This window comes from Ceratotherium simum, chromosome 17 (assembly GCF_057802395.1).
Source record: "Ceratotherium simum simum isolate JZ-2026a chromosome 17, ASM5780239v1, whole genome shotgun sequence".
NCBI classification, from domain to species: Eukaryota; Metazoa; Chordata; class Mammalia; order Perissodactyla; family Rhinocerotidae; genus Ceratotherium; species Ceratotherium simum.
Genome location: NC_141916.1, coordinates 12,724,349 through 12,744,187, shown reverse-complemented (window position 1 = coordinate 12,744,187; position 19,839 = coordinate 12,724,349). Strand labels below are relative to the sequence as shown.

The 19,839-nt window shown below is 51.1% G+C and overlaps 1 protein-coding gene across 4 annotated transcripts; it reads left to right on the top strand.

Moving 5' to 3' along the window:
• Nucleotides 1-2: 2 nt before the first annotated feature.
• ERBB3 (erb-b2 receptor tyrosine kinase 3) lies at nt 3-19,591 on the top strand. Of its 4 annotated transcripts, XM_087442243.1 has the most exons (30): nt 3-289; nt 537-617; nt 729-856; nt 3,730-3,881; nt 4,440-4,626; nt 5,334-5,459; nt 6,105-6,170; nt 6,342-6,460; nt 6,831-6,972; nt 7,337-7,450; nt 7,550-7,670; nt 10,071-10,144; nt 10,320-10,410; nt 10,668-10,873; nt 11,080-11,212; nt 11,415-11,505; nt 11,719-11,873; nt 12,482-12,535; nt 12,906-13,047; nt 13,647-13,766; nt 13,892-13,990; nt 14,183-14,368; nt 14,525-14,680; nt 14,918-14,993; nt 15,177-15,323; nt 16,625-16,722; nt 16,816-17,004; nt 17,165-17,236; nt 17,451-17,745; nt 17,930-19,591. In XM_087442243.1, the coding sequence occupies exons 4-30, from the start codon at nt 3,825-3,827 to the stop codon at nt 18,454-18,456; spliced, it is 3,843 nt and encodes a 1,280-aa protein (XP_087298369.1). In that variant the 5' UTR covers nt 3-289; nt 537-617; nt 729-856; nt 3,730-3,824; the 3' UTR covers nt 18,457-19,591. The 4 variants fall into 4 exon arrangements, with proteins under 4 accessions (XP_087298369.1, XP_087298368.1, XP_087298367.1 ...); XM_087442242.1 differs by lacking the exon at nt 729-856; XM_087442241.1 differs by lacking the exons at nt 537-617; nt 729-856.
• Nucleotides 19,592-19,839: the final 248 nt, after the last annotated feature.

Genomic DNA, 19,839 nt, shown 5'->3' with positions numbered 1-19,839 from the left:
CCCTGCCTCCCTCCTCCGCGCTCGCAGACACACACCCTCCCCTGCCATCCCGCCCCGGACTCTGGCTCCGGCTCCGGTTGCAGTGTGTAACCTCCTCTGCCGCCGCTACCAATTCGCTGGCGGCTCAGGTGGCTCCGCTTCGATGTCCTAGTCCAGGGGCCCCCCGGGCCGGATTCGGCTGGGCTCCCCTCACCCTCCGCTGGCGTCATGAGGGCGAACCGGGCTCTGCAGGTGCTGGGCTTCCTTCTCAGCCTGGCCCGGGGCTCCGAGGTGGGCAACTCGCAGGCAGGTAAGCGGCGCGGGAGCACGGGCAGCTCGGACCCTGGGGTCCGAACCGAGGGCGCGGAGCCCTGGAGGGCAGGGGCTCCCGCAGTGTGACGCTCGGGGTGCTGACCCTGGGTCCGCTGGGACCACCTGGGCGGGCACTGCCACGCTGGGGCTCTCGGCGTGGTCCGGGCGGTGACGGCATTCCTGGACCACCACCACCTCCTCCTCCCCAGCGCGTCGCTGACCCTCGAATTTGTCTCTCCGGATAGGGCTGGTGCCCAAACAGTTCACACTTATGAGGGGCCCTGCCGGGAGAGGAGCTGGGACCTCCATTCTGCAAACTTGAGGAGGTGATTGGAGGTGGAGAGCTTGGCTGAACGGAGGGGGGGGTCTCAGTTTGCGCCCCAATGCCCTGCTCCCCCTGGTTTCAGCACCCGCCAGTTTCGTTGTTTTGCCGACAGGGCGGAGCTATGGAAGGGTTGGAGGGAGTTGTTGTTCTCTGGTGCTGGAAAAACAAGAACGGCACCTCCTCTTCCGTGAGTGGGCCTGCCCTGGGGAGGGCTGAAATTAACCAGAGGGCCACGTCCAGGTAATATCAGGGTGAGAGGCCACGCAGAGACTGACTGCCCTCTTTCCCTCAAAATAATAAAGCTAGTTGGTCCCTGACTTGACCAACCTCTCTTTGTCAAGATCCAGATCAATTCAACGAATATTTATTGAGCATCTACTATGTACAAGACCCTGGGCCGGGAACTGTAGAGTAAAGGACTTCCAGCCTTCTCTCTGTCTTTTCTCTCCCCAACCCGAGGATCAACAGGGCATCTCTCCCACCTTCTGAGCCTCCTGTCCTGGGGAGTCCTTCCTAGACCCAGCTTCTCACCCACCCCCATTCTGTTTATTGTTTGACTGTCTCTAGGAGTCTGGACTAAAGTCAGATTGCTCTTCTATTCCTCCTCCCACTCCCATGCCATATGAGCCCCCTCCCCCTTTGGGGCATCTCTGGGACAATGGACACCTGAGGCGTGCTGGTATTGCTGACATTGGAGGAATCCTGTTGATCTCTTCCCTTCCCCCCAAGATCTCAGCTTGGGGTTTGGCACAGCCAGGGCCCCTTCCCCAGGGTGGGAGTGGGAGAAACACCTGTGCTTCCCCCACAGTTGCTGGGCCTAAATTTAGACCCTGGGATCTTGAGATGTGAACACTCCCAGCTGGTGGAGGGCGGGGGTCTGGGGACTGGAGTGGGAGGGACCGAGTAGAGTGACTGTATCACTGTCCCATCCAGACCCCTGGAATCTTCAACCAGGAACCCAGGAGTCCCAGATCCTGGCCACCTTCCCATAGGGCGCCAGGAGGCAGGCATGGTTGGGTCTCTTTACCCTTTATCTGGATCCTGCAGCCTCTGGGCATCCGGCCCTGTCTCGGTCCTTCTATAGCCCCTTTGTCCTGGCTGTGATGGGGGTGGGGGATGTTGGAGAGGAGGCCTCTGGTTGAGGAGGGGCTGGAGATTCTTGCTCTGACCCACCCCAGTGCTCTCTACCAAATGAGGGCCTGTGACACTGCCCCTCCCTATGCCCCTGGTCCCTGAGTACAGCAGGGATTTTTATAACTCCCTTCCCCCTGCCTTCCTCCCCAAGCTGCTGGGTTCCTCCTCAGAGGTGTTGTTCTTAGTCCCTTCCCGCCCAGGCCCTTTGCTCCCTGTTTGTGTAATACGGACTTTACCCTCAGGGTGGCAGGGAACTGGGACCTCTAACACTGTAGCCTTCCAAGCACAGACACCAAGTCTGCCCAAACATATATGGGCAGGTGAGATGGATAGGGTCACCTGAAATACTTCCCATTAAGGAAACCCAAGGACAGAACCAGTCTAGATTTCTGGGCCAGCAAGGGAGCTATGTACATGTTCCTCTGTATGTGTGTGTGTGTCTTGAGTGCGTGCATGTACACATACACACACACCACTTCCTTCTGCAGAAATCTTGGCTCCTCCCTTATCTAGGGAGAAGAGTTGGCGCCTTGACTTGGAAGAGGGGGTGTCCTGCCAGGAAGGGGGTTGGGGTGGGGCTGTTCCAGAAATGACTAACCTTCCTAATCTCTTTCTTTTCAGCCAAAGGACCCTGGAGTTCCTAGGCTCCTCTGGTTGCTCCCAGCCCCTTTACCCCTCTGCTGGGTCTAGCCCACCCCTTTCCCTTTGCGGGGAGTGATGGCGAATGAGAGCCCTCAAAAGTCAAGTGGTCAGACTAGGGGTGTATCTAGGAGACATTGGGGCCTCACCAATCTCCCTCCATTTCCACTCCTGCCTCCCACTGAGCTCCACTGCCTCAGGGAAGGGTGGTTGGAACAGGTGGTATCTCCCCCCCAACCCGTAGTCTTTCACTGAGCCAGAGGAAAGAGACAGGGATAGGAGTTCAGGGTCCAAGATTTCCCATAGCCCCTATGTTCTCCATACTTACAAGGTAAAGTGAACCCCCAAGACTGACACCCCTCATGAACCTCAAGTCTAGGCACTCCCCCGACGTGAGTGAGGGTTGCCATGTTGGAGGGCTTTTTAATGAATCTCTTCTGACAATGAAATTGAGTGGAAGGCTCAGAATGGGGGGAGTCTGCTGCTGTTTCCCTCCAGGCTTCTTTGTATTTGCTGAAAAATACTCTTGGGCTGGAAAGTGTGATGCTGAGGGAGCTGGAGTGTGTTGGGATAGGGGAAGGGAGTGAGAAGGGAAGCCAGGGTTTAGGAAGGGGGGACAGGGTAGGCAACCAGCTCTTTATCTTCTAGCTTTGAAGACAAAGCTCACATTGACCCCACCACCACCACCAGAGCTCCCCCCTTTGGTGAGGTCACTTGTCTGAGCCCAAGGCTTAAGGGTAGAGGGGGGGTACTGCTGAGGACAGGGTGTCTGGGGACAGGGTGGGGCAGACCCCTCCTCCTAGATAGAATCGCCTCATTGTGGGCTGGATTGTGGCCCCAGGCAGTGCCCCCACCCTCTGCCCCCATCCCACCCTCAGTAGACACAATAGGGGCTGTGTGCTAGCCCCAAAGAGATATTTATTCCCAGATCCAGAGAGGCAGGATGGGAGTAGAGAAGTAAGTGCCCTGGTTGGAGTAGGGGAGGGAAAGAGGGGGGGAACCAAGTCCTGGTCGTTTTCTAAAACTTCTTTTTAGGGAGGGGGAAAAAACCTACATCCTCCTAGATTAACCTCTTAGTACCTGAAAGAGACACAGAGGAGGTCCTGGTGGAAAAAGGAAACCTTTCACCTTCCTGTTCAGGGGAATGGTGAGGGGATTCTGAGAGAAGAGGAAGTTAGGGCTCTCAGTCCGACATGGGCCTTTGTGTCTCTCTGTAGGGGTGAGGGATGGAGGCAGCTTCCTTCTGAGGCTGTTGAATGTTACTGGAAGAGGGTGGCCAAAGGGGTGGCCTTGGAAACTTGTGTGCAGCCCTCTGCCCCTCTTACCTCTACTTTGAACAGTGTGTCCCGGGACTCTGAATGGGCTGAGTGTGACTGGCGATGCTGAGAACCAATACCAGACGCTGCACAAGCTCTACGAGCGGTGTGAGGTGGTGATGGGGAACCTGGAGATTGTGCTCACAGGACACAATGCTGACCTCTCCTTTCTGCAGGTTAGAGTGCCCAGCCCCCTTCCTCAACCTGTTCCCCCTTGTCAACCCTCCAGAAGCCTCCTTCCCTTCCTTGGGGCTACCCTCTGCTGGAGTTCAGCGTTCCTAAGACTCCATAGTTGCTAAGATCCAAACCTGTGTGTTTATGGGACTATGACTGGAATCTGGGACTATGGTCTGGTCGCTGTTCCAGGGATGGAGAGGGGCTGGTCATGAGAAGGGGGCAGGGGCAGGTGGTGTTCCACACCAGGCACTAATGTAGAGACACACCTGAGGACTGAGAGGCACCTGGGGAGATGAGGAAGGGTCTATGCAAGGGCCCTCTGGCATGAGGAGCTCTGAGCAGGAAAGGGTAGGAGGCTAGAATTCCTCCATCATTTCTGCTCCCTGTCTTCACTTGCAGAAGGGACACAGTAGTGTGACACTGTCTCCACTCTACTCCAAAATAGAAATTAGAAAGAATTAGAGGAGTTAGGGATTCCTTAACGCCTTAGGGAGGGAGAGGGATTGAGACTTTTTGCCCTGCTGTTCCTCTCACTGACATGGTCTCCTCTATCACAGTGGATCCGAGAAGTGACCGGCTATGTCCTCGTGGCCATGAATGAGTTCTCCACACTGCCACTGCCCAACCTCCGGGTGGTGCGGGGGACTCAGGTCTACGATGGGAAGTTTGCTATCTTTGTCATGTTGAACTACAACACCAACTCCAGCCATGCGCTGCGCCAGCTCCGCTTCACTCAGCTCACTGGTCAGTTCCTGATGGTTCCCTTTGGCCTTGCCCCTCAGCCAGCCTGCTGGCAGGCACCTCCTTGATGATGACCCAAGACTGCTCACTCTAAGTGCCCCTTGCAAGGTGCCCACTACTTTGACCACTGTGGTCTAAAGGTCCACTGCTCCTGAAATAATAGAGGGCCCCAGGAGGGAGCTGGGGTATCTGCCCCAGGGGGAGGGTCCTTATGTGCTGGTGGGGCTGGAGTTGGAGCTAGATCTGTCACCCATTCCTCTAACTTCAGAATACAGTGTCCGTTGATGTCCCTCCTCCCTGGGAATGGGAATCCTACCTCCTCCTCCCTCACAGTTCTCCACAAGCTGAAGGAATATAGGGGTTAAATACCACCTGGCCACCTTCTATTTCTACCTGTCCCAGTCAGTTGGAAAACACACACGTAGGGTGGGGGGGTGAGTCAGGGATCTTCTCTCCTTCTTTCCCTTCCCCTCCCCCACTGGCTAAACCGGATCTGGACAGGTGTCTGAGGAGGCAGGAGTTTCTTTTGGCTTGGCTCCTCCTCCATCTCACGAGGCGAGCTTTCTCTGCAGTTTGGATTTAAGTGGACCTACCTGTCGGCCCGTTTCCCTTGCTCCTGAGTCTCGGGTGTCCGTTTGGACTGGTGGGGAGGTAAGGAAGAGGAGGTCTGCTGTAGCCCTTAACCCTGTCACTTTTCTTCTCTACCTCAGAGATTCTGTCAGGGGGTGTTTATATTGAGAAGAACGATAAACTTTGTCACATGGACACAATCGACTGGAGGGACATCGTGAGGGACCGGGATGCCGAGATAGTGGTGAAGGACAATGGCAGGAGCTGTGAGTGGCCATGATCCAGACTGTTCCCCTTGCCCCCACCCAACCAGAGTGACTTCTTTCCCATCATCGTTTTCCTAATCCAAACCACCTCTCCACTGAACAAACACCTCAGGCCCTAGATCCAAGGAGCCTGCCGGGAAGGAGCAGGTCAGTCCCCTAGAATCTAAACCGCAGAAGCGGTGTGTCAAGAAAAGCAGCAAAAGATCTCTGTGTGCTAAGTGGGGAAGCCAAATCTTTGGACTCCACATCCATCTCTCTTTCCACGACAACATAGTCCTTTCTGCTTGGAACCTACCTACCCCTGACTGCAATGTGCTGCTCCCTGTGCACTCACGTGCACATACTCCTCCTGTGCTCAGTTTGCCAAGGAGGAGCCAAGTTCCTGGGTTGGGACTGGGGCTGAGCTTGGCGTTTGCCCAGGCCCTCCCCTTCAGCTGCCCTGTGGGTGGTGTGGAGGCGTGGCTCCACCCCTTGTTGACAGGTTCACTTGAGCCCAGCCCTGCCCTGCAAGGGTGAGGAGGGACACTGCCCTGGCTCTTTGCTGCTCGGGACCAGGGTGCCTGTGTGCTGACATCATGCTATGTTGATTCCAGCAAGCCTTTCTTAGCCCTGACAGTCTCCTGTGTTGCTTTCCTTCCCAACTAGGTCCCGCCTGTCATGAGGTCTGCAAGGGGCGATGCTGGGGTCCCGGACCGGAAGACTGCCAGACATGTGGGTTTACTTTCCTCTCAAAACTTCAAATGCATACACTTTCATATCCCTGCGTCCCCCAGCCTTTGTCATCACTGGGGTAGGGACAAGCTTAGAGGGCAAGAGGGTGAGCATTGGCCTCAGAATACAGTCCTAAGAGCCCTGATAGCTGTGCTTTCTCTGTTTCCATAGTGACCAAGACCATCTGTGCCCCTCAGTGTAATGGCCACTGCTTTGGGCCCAACCCCAACCAGTGCTGCCATGATGAGTGTGCAGGGGGCTGCTCAGGCCCTCAGGACACAGACTGCTTTGTACGTACTGTTGCCACCATTGCCTGGGTTCTGAAATGGGGATATGGGCTTTGGGGAGGAAGTCAGGGTACATACGTAACATGAGTTTTTTTTGTTTGTTTGTTTGTTTTTGTGAAGAACATCAGCCCTGAGCTAACATCCATGCCAATCCTCCTCTTTTTGCTGAGAAAGACTGGCACTGGGCTAAGATCTGTACCCATCTTCCTCCACTTTATATGGGACGCTGCCACAGCACAACTTGACAAGTGGTGCGTCGGTGCACGCCCGGGATCTGAACCCCGGCTGCCAGCAGCGGAGCGCGCGCACTTAACGGCTACGCCACGGGGCCGGCCTCCGTAACGTGAGTTTTATGAGTCTCCTGTGTTCCTAGGCCTGCCGACTCTTCAATGACAGTGGAGCCTGTGTACGCCAGTGTCCACAGCCTCTGGTCTACAACAAGCTAACTTTCCAGCTGGAACCCAATCCCCACACCAAGTATCAGTATGGAGGAGTTTGTGTAGCCAGCTGCCCCCGTAAGTATCTGAAAGGAAGGAACAATTTTAGGATTTTAGACAAAATTTTAGGAGGCAAAAGGGATAAAGTTGGGTGGTAAATAGAGGACGTAGAAAACACATGGTTGTGATCATCTAACCACCCCCAACGAATGACCCATATGTCCTGTTCCCCATCTACTTCCCCAGGACTTCCAGCAATTGCTCCTAGTTCTGCTCCTTGGAGCAACAAAGAGCACAGGGCCATTCTAAGCCGTAGGATAGCACTTAAGGAACCCTGGGTGGTGGACTGGGGCAAATCCAGTGCAGAGCGGCAGGGAGCAAGGTTCAGTGGTAGTTGGCAGTGTTTCTCCCTCATCGCTAATGGTGCCCTCCTCCTTCCTAGACAACTTTGTGGTGGATCAGACGTCTTGTGTCAGGGCCTGTCCTCCTGACAAGATGGAGGTGGATAAAAATGGACTCAAGATGTGTGAACCTTGTGGGGGGCTGTGCCCCAAAGGTGAGTAGGACATGGTAAGGAGTTGGTGGAGAGACAGCCTTTCCCCCAAAACTACTCAGCAACCCCCCTGCCCCCACTGAGCCTCTTTTGTGTTTGCAGCCTGTGAGGGGACAGGCTCTGGGAGCCGCTTCCAGACTGTGGACTCGAGCAACATTGATGGATTTGTGAACTGCACCAAGATCCTGGGCAACCTAGACTTTCTTATCACCGGCCTCAATGGGTTAGAGATTCTGCTTTCCCTCCCTGGTCCCCAACCCCATCCATCCCCTCACAGTTCATTGCATTGGCTTAACCCTTCATACGTGGAGCTGATTAGGAATCTAAATCATAAAATCTTAGAGCTCACAAAGGACCTGACAGTGCTTAACTCAACCTCCACCTCGGGGCTTGAATCCTGAGACATCCCTAAGCAGTCCCATATCATCTAGCTGAGTGGTGAGGGACAGGGACATTTTGTACTCCTTCTTTTTTTTTTTTTTTTTTTTTTTTTTAAAGATTTTATTTATTTTATTTTTTCCCCCCAAAGCTCCAGCAGATAGTTGTATGTCACAGCTGCACATCCTTCCAGCTGCGGCACGTGGGACTCGGCCCCAGGATGGACGGAGAAGTGGTGCCTCGATGCGCACCCGGGATCCGAACCCGGGCCGCCAGCATTGCAGCGCGCGCACTTAACCACCAAGCCACAGGGCCGGCCCTGTACTCCTTCTTAAAGTTTTCTAAAAGTTCTTCCTTAAATTTAGATAAAAATCTACCTCCCCATGATTTCCAGTTATTTCTCCTAGTTCTTCTCCTTGGAGTGGAGCCATAAAGAGCAAAGGGACTTTTTGCTACATAGGACAGTGCTTAAAGTGTGTGTGTGTGTGTGTGTGTGTGTGTGTGTGTGTGAGAAACACCAGGGCCACCCTTTTTTTTTTTTTTTTTTGTGAGGAAGATCAGCCCTGAGCTAACATCCATGCCAATCGTCCTCTTATTGCTAAGGAAGACTGGTCCTGAGCTAACATCTGTGACGATCTTCCTCTACTTTATGTGGGACGCCGCCACAGCACGGCCTGACAGGCAGTACGTCGGTGCGCGCCCGGGATCCGAACCCAGGCTGCCAGCAGCGGAGCGTGCACACTTAACCGCTGTGCCATGGGGTCGGCCCGGGCCCCCATTTTCTTTTGACAGAATTTTAGATCTACACTAAAGTTGCAAAAATGGTGTAAAGATTTCCCAGATACTCTTTACTCAGATCCCCCCAATTTTTTTTTATTTTTTATTTTTTTTTTTGGTGAGGAAGATTAACCCCGAGCTACATCTGTTGCCAATCCTCTTCTTTTTGCTGAGGAAGATTGGCCCTGGGCTAACATCTGTGCCCATCTTCCTCTTCTTCATATGTGGGATGCTGCCACAGCATGGCTTGATAAGCGGTGCGTAGGTCCGCATCTGGGATCTGAACCTGTGAACCCCAGGCCACCGAAGCGGAGCATGAGAACTTAACCAGTACACCACTGGGCTGGCCCTCAGATCCCCCAAATTTTACCATTACACCACATGCTTTATCATTTCTCGCTCTACACACGTGGATACACACACACACATACACACACTATACATTCTTGTTTTTCTAAACCACTTGAGGGTAAATTTCCAGACATGGTGCCCCCTTACCCCAGTTATATTTCAGTGTGTATTCCTTAAAAAAAACAACGTTTTCTTCCATAACCACAGTACAGTTATTTGAATCAGGAAATTAGCATTGATACAAAATGTTATCTAATCTACAGACCTTATTCAGATTTCACTAATTGTCCTACCAATGTCCTGGATCATACATTACGTTCAAGTTGTTATGTCTCTTCAGTCTCCTTTAATCTATAACACTTCATGACGTTGACATTGTTGACGAGTACAGGTCAGGTAATTGGCAGAATGTTCTTCAATTTGGGTTTGTCTGATGTTTCCTCATACTTAGATTCAAGTTATGCATTTTTGATAGGAATATTACAGATGTATTCTCAGTGCATCCTATCAAGGAGGCACATGTTGATTTGTCCCATCACTGGTGGTGATATCTCTGGTCACTTGGTTGAGGTGCCATCTGCCAGGATTTTCTACTATAAAGTTATTGTTTTTCCCTTTGCAATGATAATAAGTATCTTATGGGGAGATATTTGCCTGAATCAATTTTTATAATGTGAGTTACCAAATGAGGATTTTCTAGTTCCATTATTCCTTCTGCATTTATTTGTGGGCATTCTAGTGTTAGGAAGAGTCTTCTCTTCCTATTTATTTGTTTAATATGTGTGGGTACTTGTTTATAATGGTTTATAATGGTTCAATGGTTTATAATCCGTTATAATCATTATGTTGGTGTTCAGTTGTCCCTTATCTGGCTATTGGGGGCCCCCTCAAGCTGGCTCCTGTGTTCTTTGGGCTTGCACCCTTCATTCTTGGAGCACTTTTTTGCACAAGATGCTGTAGGCTCATGTTATATTTCTCCTGTCCCCACCATGTCTCCAGGGATCCCTGTTTCCTTTCGGTGGAGAATGGTATTTAGAAACAGTTCTGAGGCTAGGCATGCTCATTGCTACAGGGTTATACCTCTTCCTTGTTGACTGGTTTTTATTGTTCCCTCCAGAGACCCCTGGCACAAGATCCCTGCCCTGGACCCTGAGAAGCTCAATGTCTTCCGGACAGTACGGGAGATCACAGGTGAGTGGGAGGAGTGGTTGGGCTTTCTGAGAGGACTAGATGAACCACAAGCACAAATTGTGGTATAACCACTTGGGAAAATCTTGTCCCAAACAACAGGGGAGGGACCAGGAGAACCTGAGGAAGAGGAAGAGGAGAAGGCTCCCTGCTCATATGCTTCTCTCCAACCCCTCAGGTTACCTGAACATCCAGTCCTGGCCTCCCCACCTGCACAACTTCAGTGTTTTTTCCAACCTGACAACCATTGGGGGCAGAAGCCTCTACAAGTGAGTAGAGGGTGTGGAGGTGGTAGCATCTCCAGGCAATGAACCCTGTTTCTTAGGCGTCCTTGAGTGAAATTCAAGGCATTGTCCCATACAGCAGGCCCAAAGGGTCTGAGAGTTTGATGGGGAAAAGGTAGAAGGACGAGGAGTCCCTCTCGGTGGGTGTGACTGGCCCAGAGCAAAGCCGTTGAATGAAAATCCACCGTGTGGTCAATTTTCCCTCTGTGTTCTCCCCTCTCATCCTGTCTCCTTGTTCTCAGCCGGGGCTTCTCATTGTTGATCATGAAGAACTTGAATATAACATCTCTGGGCCTCCGATCCTTGAAAGAAATTAGTGCTGGGCGTATCTACATAAGTGCCAATCGGCAGCTCTGCTACCATCATTCTCTGAACTGGACCAGTCTGCTTCGTGGGCCTTCAGAAGAGAGACTAGACATCAAGCATAATCGGCCTCGCAGAGAGTGCGGTGAGGGAAAGGGCCCACTGGGTGGTGGGATGAGGGAGTCAGGGAGGAGAGGGGTGTAGGACTGTTCTGCCCTGGAAGTGGGAGTAGGGATGGGGATGGAACCAAGGAGAGGGGGATGCTAGACTGGAAGCAGCAATGAGGAAGAGTTCAGGAGAGGGCTTGTTAGGAAACCTCAGACTCCTCCTAACCCACCCCTTCCTTTCCAGTGGCAGAGGGCAAAGTGTGTGACCCACTGTGCTCCTCCGGGGGATGTTGGGGCCCAGGCCCTGGTCAGTGCCTATCCTGTCGAAATTACAGCCGAGGAGGTGTCTGTGTGACCCACTGCAACTTTCTGAATGGGTACAGTGAGGGGAGAGTGAATCAAGGAGGGGCGGGGAGATGCGGCCCTGGGATGGAGCTGTTCAGGTAACACCTGAAAGCCTTTAGACAACTCTCTGCATATGCCTTGGTGGGAGTGCGGTAGGAGACCCTGTGGTTGGGGGATCAGGGCATGAAGGTCAGGACTTGGAGGTGACCCCCCCCCCTCTACCCTCCACTGCAGGGAGCCTCGTGAGTTTGCCCATGAGGCCGAATGCTTCTCCTGCCACCCGGAATGCCAACCCATGGAGGGCACCGCCACATGCAATGGCTCGGTAGAGTAGCAGCACCAGGATCTCTAAGGGAGGGCGGGGCAATGCTGGAGGGTCTAGGAAATGAAATGGCCAAGTCTCAAGGCCAGCACAGGGAGGCCAGATAATGCTAGGGTCTGTGGATGGAGGGTCCTGAATGGCTGGGTTGGTCCTTACTGGGAGGTATGGAACTGACCTTGGGATCCCATTCTTCCTGACCTTTTCTCTTCCACCCAGGGCTCTGATGCTTGTGCCCAATGTGCCCATTTTCGAGACGGGCCCCACTGTGTGAGCAGCTGCCCCTATGGAGTCCTTGGTGCCAAGGGCCCCATCTACAAGTACCCAGATGCTCAGAATGAATGTAGGCCCTGCCATGAGAACTGCACCCAGGGGTCAGTGATGGGATGATAAGAGGAGGTCAGGGGGAGGAGTAGGAGCATAGAACTAGGGGGAAAGGAGAAGGTGAGGGGAGAAGAAAGAAGAAAGGAACTATGATTTAAGAATCACTCCCATGGGCCGGCCCCGTGGCTTAGTGGTTGTGCGCGCACTCCGCTGCTGGCGGCCCGGGGTTCGGATCCTGGGCGCACACCGATGCACCGCTTCTCCGGCCGTGCTGAGGCCGCGTCCCACATACAGCAACTAGAAGGATGTGCAGCTATGACATACAATTATCTACTGGGGCTTTGGGGGGAAAAAAATAAATAAATAAAAATCTTTAAGAATCACTCCCAGCCGTGTAGTGGAGGACTGGAGAAAGGGAAACTCAGAAACAGTACAAAATTACACCACAATTTTGGGAACCTGGAATCACCTCAGCTCAGGGGAGTTTCATTCAAGAGAGGGACTCAGGGAGGGTTGGTGAGCTAGAGATGGGGGCCGTGTCTTGGGATATGCCTTGGGCTCCAGGATGGACGCCATGGTAGGGTCTGAAACAGTCTTGTATGTTGAGGCTCCTGGAATTCTCCCAACTCCCATTTAAGGAGGTGACTTTCTTCTCCAGGTGTAAGGGACCAGAGCTTCAAGACTGTTTGGGCCAAACACTGGTACTGATCAGGTAAGATGGGCTTGGAGATTTAGGAAGCTGGGGATATTTGGAAAGAAGCTAGGGAGAGGGCAGTTACCTGCTAAGCAGGGTTGAGTCTCTATTCATTCTGGCCTACTATATACAGTCCACTATCACTAGATTCGAGGACACAAGAATCCACGCTTCTGGCCTTCCCTTCCTAAAATTAACTTGCAGTAGCCTGGGGGGTTGGGGTGGGGGGTTCCAGATTTAGGTTAATCCCTTCAGTGCTCAAGGATGAGTATGTGAATGTTAACTTCTTGCCCCAGCTCTGCATCACACCTTTATTTAGCACAGGTATAGATGACATTTGTAAGGGAGGTGTAGACCCAGGATAATGCTGGACCTCTCTATCCCACAGCAAAACCCATCTGGCAATGGCTTTAACAGTGGTAGTAGGATTGGCGGTGATTTTCCTGATCCTGGGCGGCACTTTTCTCTACTGGCGTGGGCGGCGGATTCAGAATAAGAGGGCTATGAGGCGCTACTTGGAACGGGGTGAGGTGAGTGCCTGGATTCCTCTTGAAAGGTACCCTGTACCATCTCTTTAAGAGCCTCCTCCTTCCCTAGAGACTTGATCCCTGTCTTCAAGGAGGTAGTACGGTCCACTAAAAAGAACTCTGGCCAGAGAAATGGGAGTCATGCATTCTAGTCCTGATTTTGCCATTAATTTGCCACATGACTTTGAAAGAGTTCCTTTCATTCTCTGTGCCTCACTTTATGCATGTTTACAGAGGAAATAATGTTCATCCTTATGGGATGGCTATAAGGGTGAAAGGGGATTATGCGTGTGAAAGTGCTTTGAAAAGCACAGAGAACTGTATAAAAGTACTCAAGGTGGTAGTATTACCGACCCTCCCCACTTCCCCCATCAAAGGGAAAACCCAACCCTCTTGATTCCTGACCTCATGAACACAACTTCCTCAGTCCTCAGGGTCTGTTATTCCCCACTCTGCATGCAATGCTTTCCAAGACTAAAGACAATTCCTCCTCCTGCTCCCACCCCTTTGGGCTTTGCTGCTCTTGGCGTCCACCTGTAGGGAAGGGTTGGAGTGGGACATGGGAGTGGGCTTGCCTGAGTATCTCCTCATCTGCTCCTCAGAGCATAGAGCCTCTGGATCCCAGCGAGAAGGCTAACAAAGTCTTGGCCAGAATCTTCAAAGAGACAGAGCTGAGGAAGCTTAAAGTGCTTGGCTCAGGCGTCTTTGGAACTGTGCATAAAGTGAGTGGCCCACAGGAAGTCTGGAGAGGTGGGGAAAGGATCTAGGGCAAAGGGGAGAAAGATTTAGGGAAAGGACTAGCCTGGGGAGAATGACCCTAGGCTGACTCCTGCCCCAAACTTCCCAGGGAGTGTGGATTCCTGAGGGTGAATCAATCAAGATTCCAGTCTGCATTAAAGTCATTGAGGACAAGAGCGGACGGCAGAGTTTTCAGGCTGTGACAGATGTAAGTGAAGGAAGGGTATTCTTTATGCCACTAGGAAAGGGGTCAATATTAGATACGATCATGTAGAAGCATGGTTCTGTGTTAGCAGATACTAGGTTAGCCATGTTGATGTCCTTGAATGTTGGGGGGAGCCCTGGTCTGGGTATATGTGACCCTATTTGTTCCTTGGCTAACCCCTCCTGTGTCTCTTAGCATATGCTGGCCATTGGCAGCCTAGACCATGCCCACATTGTACGGCTGCTGGGACTGTGCCCAGGCTCATCTCTGCAGCTCGTCACTCAATACTTGCCTCTGGGTTCCCTACTGGATCATGTGAGACAACACCGGGGGGCACTGGGGCCACAGCTGCTGCTCAACTGGGGAGTACAAATTGCCAAGGTGAGAGGAGCCTGGAGGAGTTCTGTGATGGAACTGCCTGGCTAGGGGCCAGCAGGGAGGGTTGGGGAGGATGAAGTTCTAAGAGGTGCCTTTAGGGTGATTTGGGATCTCAAAGACCAATTCCCCCAACTTTGAGAATACTTCCTTTCCCTATAGGGTATGTACTACCTTGAGGAGCATGGTATGGTGCATAGGAACCTGGCTGCCCGAAATGTGCTACTCAAGTCACCCAGTCAGGTTCAGGTGGCGGATTTTGGGGTAGCTGACCTGCTACCCCCTGATGATAAGCAGCTACTACACAGTGAGGCCAAGGTGAGGTGACACAAAGGGCTGAGTAAGGAGGTTGGGGTGGAGTGAAGCATGGGGATAGGGAGCAGTCAGTGGTGTCTTTCAGAGGTGAGCAGATGCTGCACGGTCAGTTCCAGGAAGCTGCAAGCAATATAAGTTCAGAGAGCAACAAGGAAAAGAATGATAGAGAACTTGGGGTTTAGAAATGCGAAGAAAATTTGTGGAACTCAACTGGTAACACCTTTGTCTTTAATCCCCCAGACTCCAATTAAGTGGATGGCCCTCGAGAGTATCCACTTTGGGAAATACACACACCAGAGTGACGTCTGGAGCTATGGTCAGTCCATCTGGATGCCCTCCATACCATCGCTGGCCCAAATTCCACAATTTCCTGTTGAGACCCCTTTTTCGAATCTCTTAAGTCCTCAGATCTTTGTGTCAGATCGACCTCTGCTTTCCCTTCATCTTCATGCCCACGTCTACTATTTTGCCATCAACTAGTCATGTCTTCCTATACCAGGTGTGACAGTTTGGGAGCTGATGACATTTGGGGCAGAGCCCTATGCAGGGATGCGATTGGCTGAAGTACCAGACCTGCTGGAGAAGGGAGAGCGGTTGGCACAGCCCCAGATCTGTACCATTGATGTCTACATGGTCATGGTCAAATGTGAGTTACCTGCTGATCTTAGCCATTTTCTTTTTTTTCCCTCAATTATTTTATTGAGATCATAATGGTTTATAACATTGTGTAATTTCAGGTGTACATTATTATTTATCAGTTTCTGTATAGACTGCATTGTGCTCACTACCAATAGGCTAATTTTTATCCATCACCATACATATGTGCCCCTTTACCCCTTTCGCCCATCTTCCAACCCCCTTCCCTTCTGGTAACCACTAATCTGTTCTCTTTATCTATGTGTTTATCTTCCTCATATGAGTGAAATCACGCGGTGTTAGTCTTTCCCTGGCTAATTTCACTTATCATAATACCCTCAAGGTTCATCCATGCTGTTATAAATGGGACAATTTTGTCTTTTTTATGGCTGAGTAGTATTCCATTGTATATATATACCCCATCTTCTTTATCCTTTCATCAGCTGATGGGCACTGGGGTTGCTTCCACTTCACTTGGCTATTATGAATAATGCTGCAATGAACATAGGGGTGCAGAAGTCCCTTTGAATTTTTGATTTCAAGTTCTTTGGATAGGGCCGGCTCCGTGGCTTGGCGGTTGAGTGCGCGCGCTCTGATGCTGGCGGCCCGGGTTCGGATCCCGGGAGCGCCCTGAGGCACCACTTCTCCGTCCAACGTGAGGCCGAGTCCCACGTACAGCAACTAGAAGGATGTGAACCTATGGCGTACAGCTATCTACTGGGGCTTTGGGGGGAAAAAACTGAATAAATAAAAAATCTTTAAAGTTCTTTGGATAAATACCCAGTAGTGGGATAGCTGGATTGTACAGCATTTCTACTTTTAATTTTTTGAGAAATCTCCATACTGTTTTCCATAGTGTCAGCTATTTTCTAACTGACTTCCCTCCCTACTCCACTCCTCTTTTTTTTTTTTTTTAAACGTATTTATCTATTTATCAGTGTTGTAGGGCTTGAGGATGTAACAGACCTAAAACTTCCTTAGCTTCTGCTGGAGAAGACAGGCAGCAAACACATCAGTTTTGTTTTGTTTTTTTTTTTGTGAGGAAGACCAGCCCTGAGCTAACATCCAATGCCAATCCTCCTCTTTTTTGCTGAGGAAGACTGGCCCTGGGCTAACATCCGTGCCCATCTTCCTCACTTTACATGGGATGCCGCCACAGCATGTCTTAACAAGCAGTGTGTCGGTGCGCGCCTGGGATCCGAACTGGCGAACCCCGGGCCGCTGCAGCGGAGCGCGTGCAGTTAACCTCTTGCGCCACCAGGCCGGCCCCCTGCTCCTCTTTTATGGCTCTACTTCCTACATTTTACCCAGGTTGGATGATTGATGAGAATATTCGCCCGACCTTTAAAGAACTAGCCAATGAGTTCACCAGGATGGCTCGAGACCCACCACGATATCTGGTCATAAAGGTCAGTAGGGATTAGGAGGTTTCAAGAAGATTGAGAGAAAAGGTTGACTTGGCTGGAACCAAGATCTACCTTAACAATCACCCGCCCCTATAGAGAGAAAGTGGGCCTGGAATTGCCCCTGGGGCAGAACCTCCTGCTCTGACAAACAAGGAACTGGAGGAAGTAGAGCTGGAGCCAGAACTAGACCTAGACCTGGACTTGGAGGCAGAGGAGGACAACCTGGCGACAACACTAGGCTCTGCCCTCAGCCTGCCAGTTGGAACACTTAATCGGCCACGTGGGGTAAGGCACTTTTCAGTTACCCAAGAAACCGCACCCTGAGCCTTCTGCACACCTATGTCCTCATGACCCCCACAGATACCCAGATTAACTACTCAAAGGCCCCCATGTTGAGTTAATTTATCCCTTTATCTAAACCTCTTCCTTACTTTTTTCATTCTAGAGCCAGAGCATTTTAAGTCCATCATCTGGATATATGCCTATGAACCAGGGTAATCTTGTGGAGGTTTGCCAGGTAAAGTCTGTCTCTTTTAAGGGGCTGATGAGAGGCTGGGTGGTGGATAGAAACCTTTAGGATCCATAGGGGTGATATGGGAGACTTGAGAAATCTTTGAGGTTTAATCAGTGTCCTACAAAAAAGAAGACACTGAACAACCCAGTCTTTCTAAACAAGTATCTGTTCTTTCCTCGTCTCTGTGTAAATCTCCGTGTATTATTTTCCTCCTCAGGAGTCTGCAGTTTGTGGCAGTAGTGAACGGTGCCCCCGTCCAGCCTCCTTGCACCCAATGCCACGGGGACGCCTGGCATCAGAGTCATCAGAGGGCCATGTGACGGGCTCTGAGGCTGAGCTCCAGGAGAAGGTGTCAATGTGTAGAAGCCGGAGCCGGAGCCCGAGGCCACGTGGAGACAGTGCCTACCATTCCCAGCGCCACAGCCTGCTCACTCCTGTCACCCCCCTCTCCCCGCCAGGGTTAGAGGAAGAGGATGTCAATGGTTATGTCATGCCAGATGCACATGTCAAAGGTGCCTGACTCTTCTTAGGGCTCTCCTCAAATCTTTCTCTAATCCTCTTTCTCCAGGCTCTTCTAATCCTTTTGTCTTCTCTGATCTTATCCCTCCCTTGTCCTTTTTCCTAACTTTCCCCCACTCCCTACTGCCTATTACCATGAAGTTCTCCATATACCTAGCCTCTCTTCTCAACCCCCAGGTACTCCCTCCTCCCGGGAAGGCACCCTTTCTTCGGTGGGTCTCAGTTCTGTCTTGGGTACTGAAGAAGAAGATGAAGATGAGGAGTATGAATACATGAACCGGAAGAGAAGGCGCAGTCCACCTCGTCCCCCTAGGCCAAGTTCCCTGGAGGAGCTGGGTTATGAGTACATGGATGTTGGATCAGACCTCAGTGCTTCCCTGGGCAGCACACAGAGTTGCCCACTCCACCCTGCGCCCATCATGCCCACTGCTGGCACCACTCCAGAAGAGGACTATGAATATATGAATCGGCGACGTGGTGGAGGAGGTCCTGGGGGGGATTATGCAGCCATGGGGGCCTGCCCAGCAGCTGAGCAAGGGTATGAAGAAATGAGAGCTTTCCAGGGGCCTGGACACCATGCTCCCCATGTCCATTATGCCCGCCTCAAAACTCTACGTAGTTTAGAAGCCACTGACTCTGCCTTTGATAACCCTGATTACTGGCATAGCAGGCTTTTCCCCAAGGCTAATGCCCAGAGAACATAACCCCTGCTCCCTGAGGTACTCAGGGAGCATTTGATGGCAGCTAGTGCCTCTAGAGGGTACCCCTCTTGTCCCTAGTCCCTCTCCCTCACAGGTCTCAGCCCCATTTCCCCAGTCCTAGACAATTCCATTCAACCTTTGGAGGCTTTTAAACACTCGGACACAACATTCTTATGGTATGTAGCCAGCTGTGCACTTTCTTCTCTTTCCCAATCCCAGGAAAGGAGAAGGTTTTCCCTATTTTTTGTGCTTTCCCAATCCCATTTCTCAGCTTCCTCAGGGGAACTCCCTGGAGATATGAAGGATTACTCCCCATGTCCCTCTCTCTCTGACTTATTAAGACTAGGCTTGAAAGAGTGCCTTTGTTTCCCACCTGACTGCTAAGGAAGAGGAAAGGGGGAAAATCTGCAGGGGAAAGTAGAATTTTGGCTTATCACTCTTAACCTCCTGGAAAGAATGGGAAGCTTAAAATCTAGTGGAGTGAAAAAAGAGGTTAGGAGTAGTTATTAATTACTATTAATTGAGCATTTACTGTGTGCCAGGCATCATGCTGAACTTTACCTACATTATCCCACTTAATCCTTTTACAACAATTCTGTGAGCTAGGTATTATCCCGTTTTATAAATCAGGAAACTGAGCCTTAAAAAGATTAAGTCAATTAAGTGGCAGGTCCAGGACTCAAAATCTTCCAATGCATGCGCTCTTACTGTAAGGTGTCAAGGAAAACCAATATAAGTCAGAGCTCTTGTAAGGGGCATTGTCTTGTTTTTGCACTGAATCAAGTCTAACTCCTACTACCACAGCCGCCTCCTACACCCAGACTTCTCATCACCGGAAGTGGGGGGAAGGGGGTGGTCAGAAGGAAAAATAACTGGACATCTTTGTGTAAACCATAATCTACACGTGCTGTAAATGATCTCCACTTCTTACCTAAGGGACAGATGCACAGGGTCTCAAGAGCCGCTTTTAGGAACTATTCTCATCCACTAGTGGGAAGCTTCCAGTTGGGATAAAAAGAGGACCCAGCTTCAGACCTCTGTCCCCTTGGATGGGAAACTGGGGGTATCTTTGTATCAGTGAAGTTTTTTGTTTTGTTTTTATACATGTCAGAATAAAAATGCCAAAGTTTTTCAGCTTCCTGGGTGTCAAGTGAAGAAAACCTTTAGTGTGTGAGATAGACCACCCCTTTTCTCTGCTCCTCAGCAGTGGACACCTACCACAGCATGCTGTTTTCTTGTCTTCTGACAGTCCTATTCTGTCCCATGCAGCTTTCTCCAGCCCTACTTTTCCTTTAAGGGTTTTACTAAGAATCTCTACAGGGACTAGAGATTGCAGGTGGGAATAACAAAAAAACCACGTGTGGTGACATTAGAAAAAGCCCTATA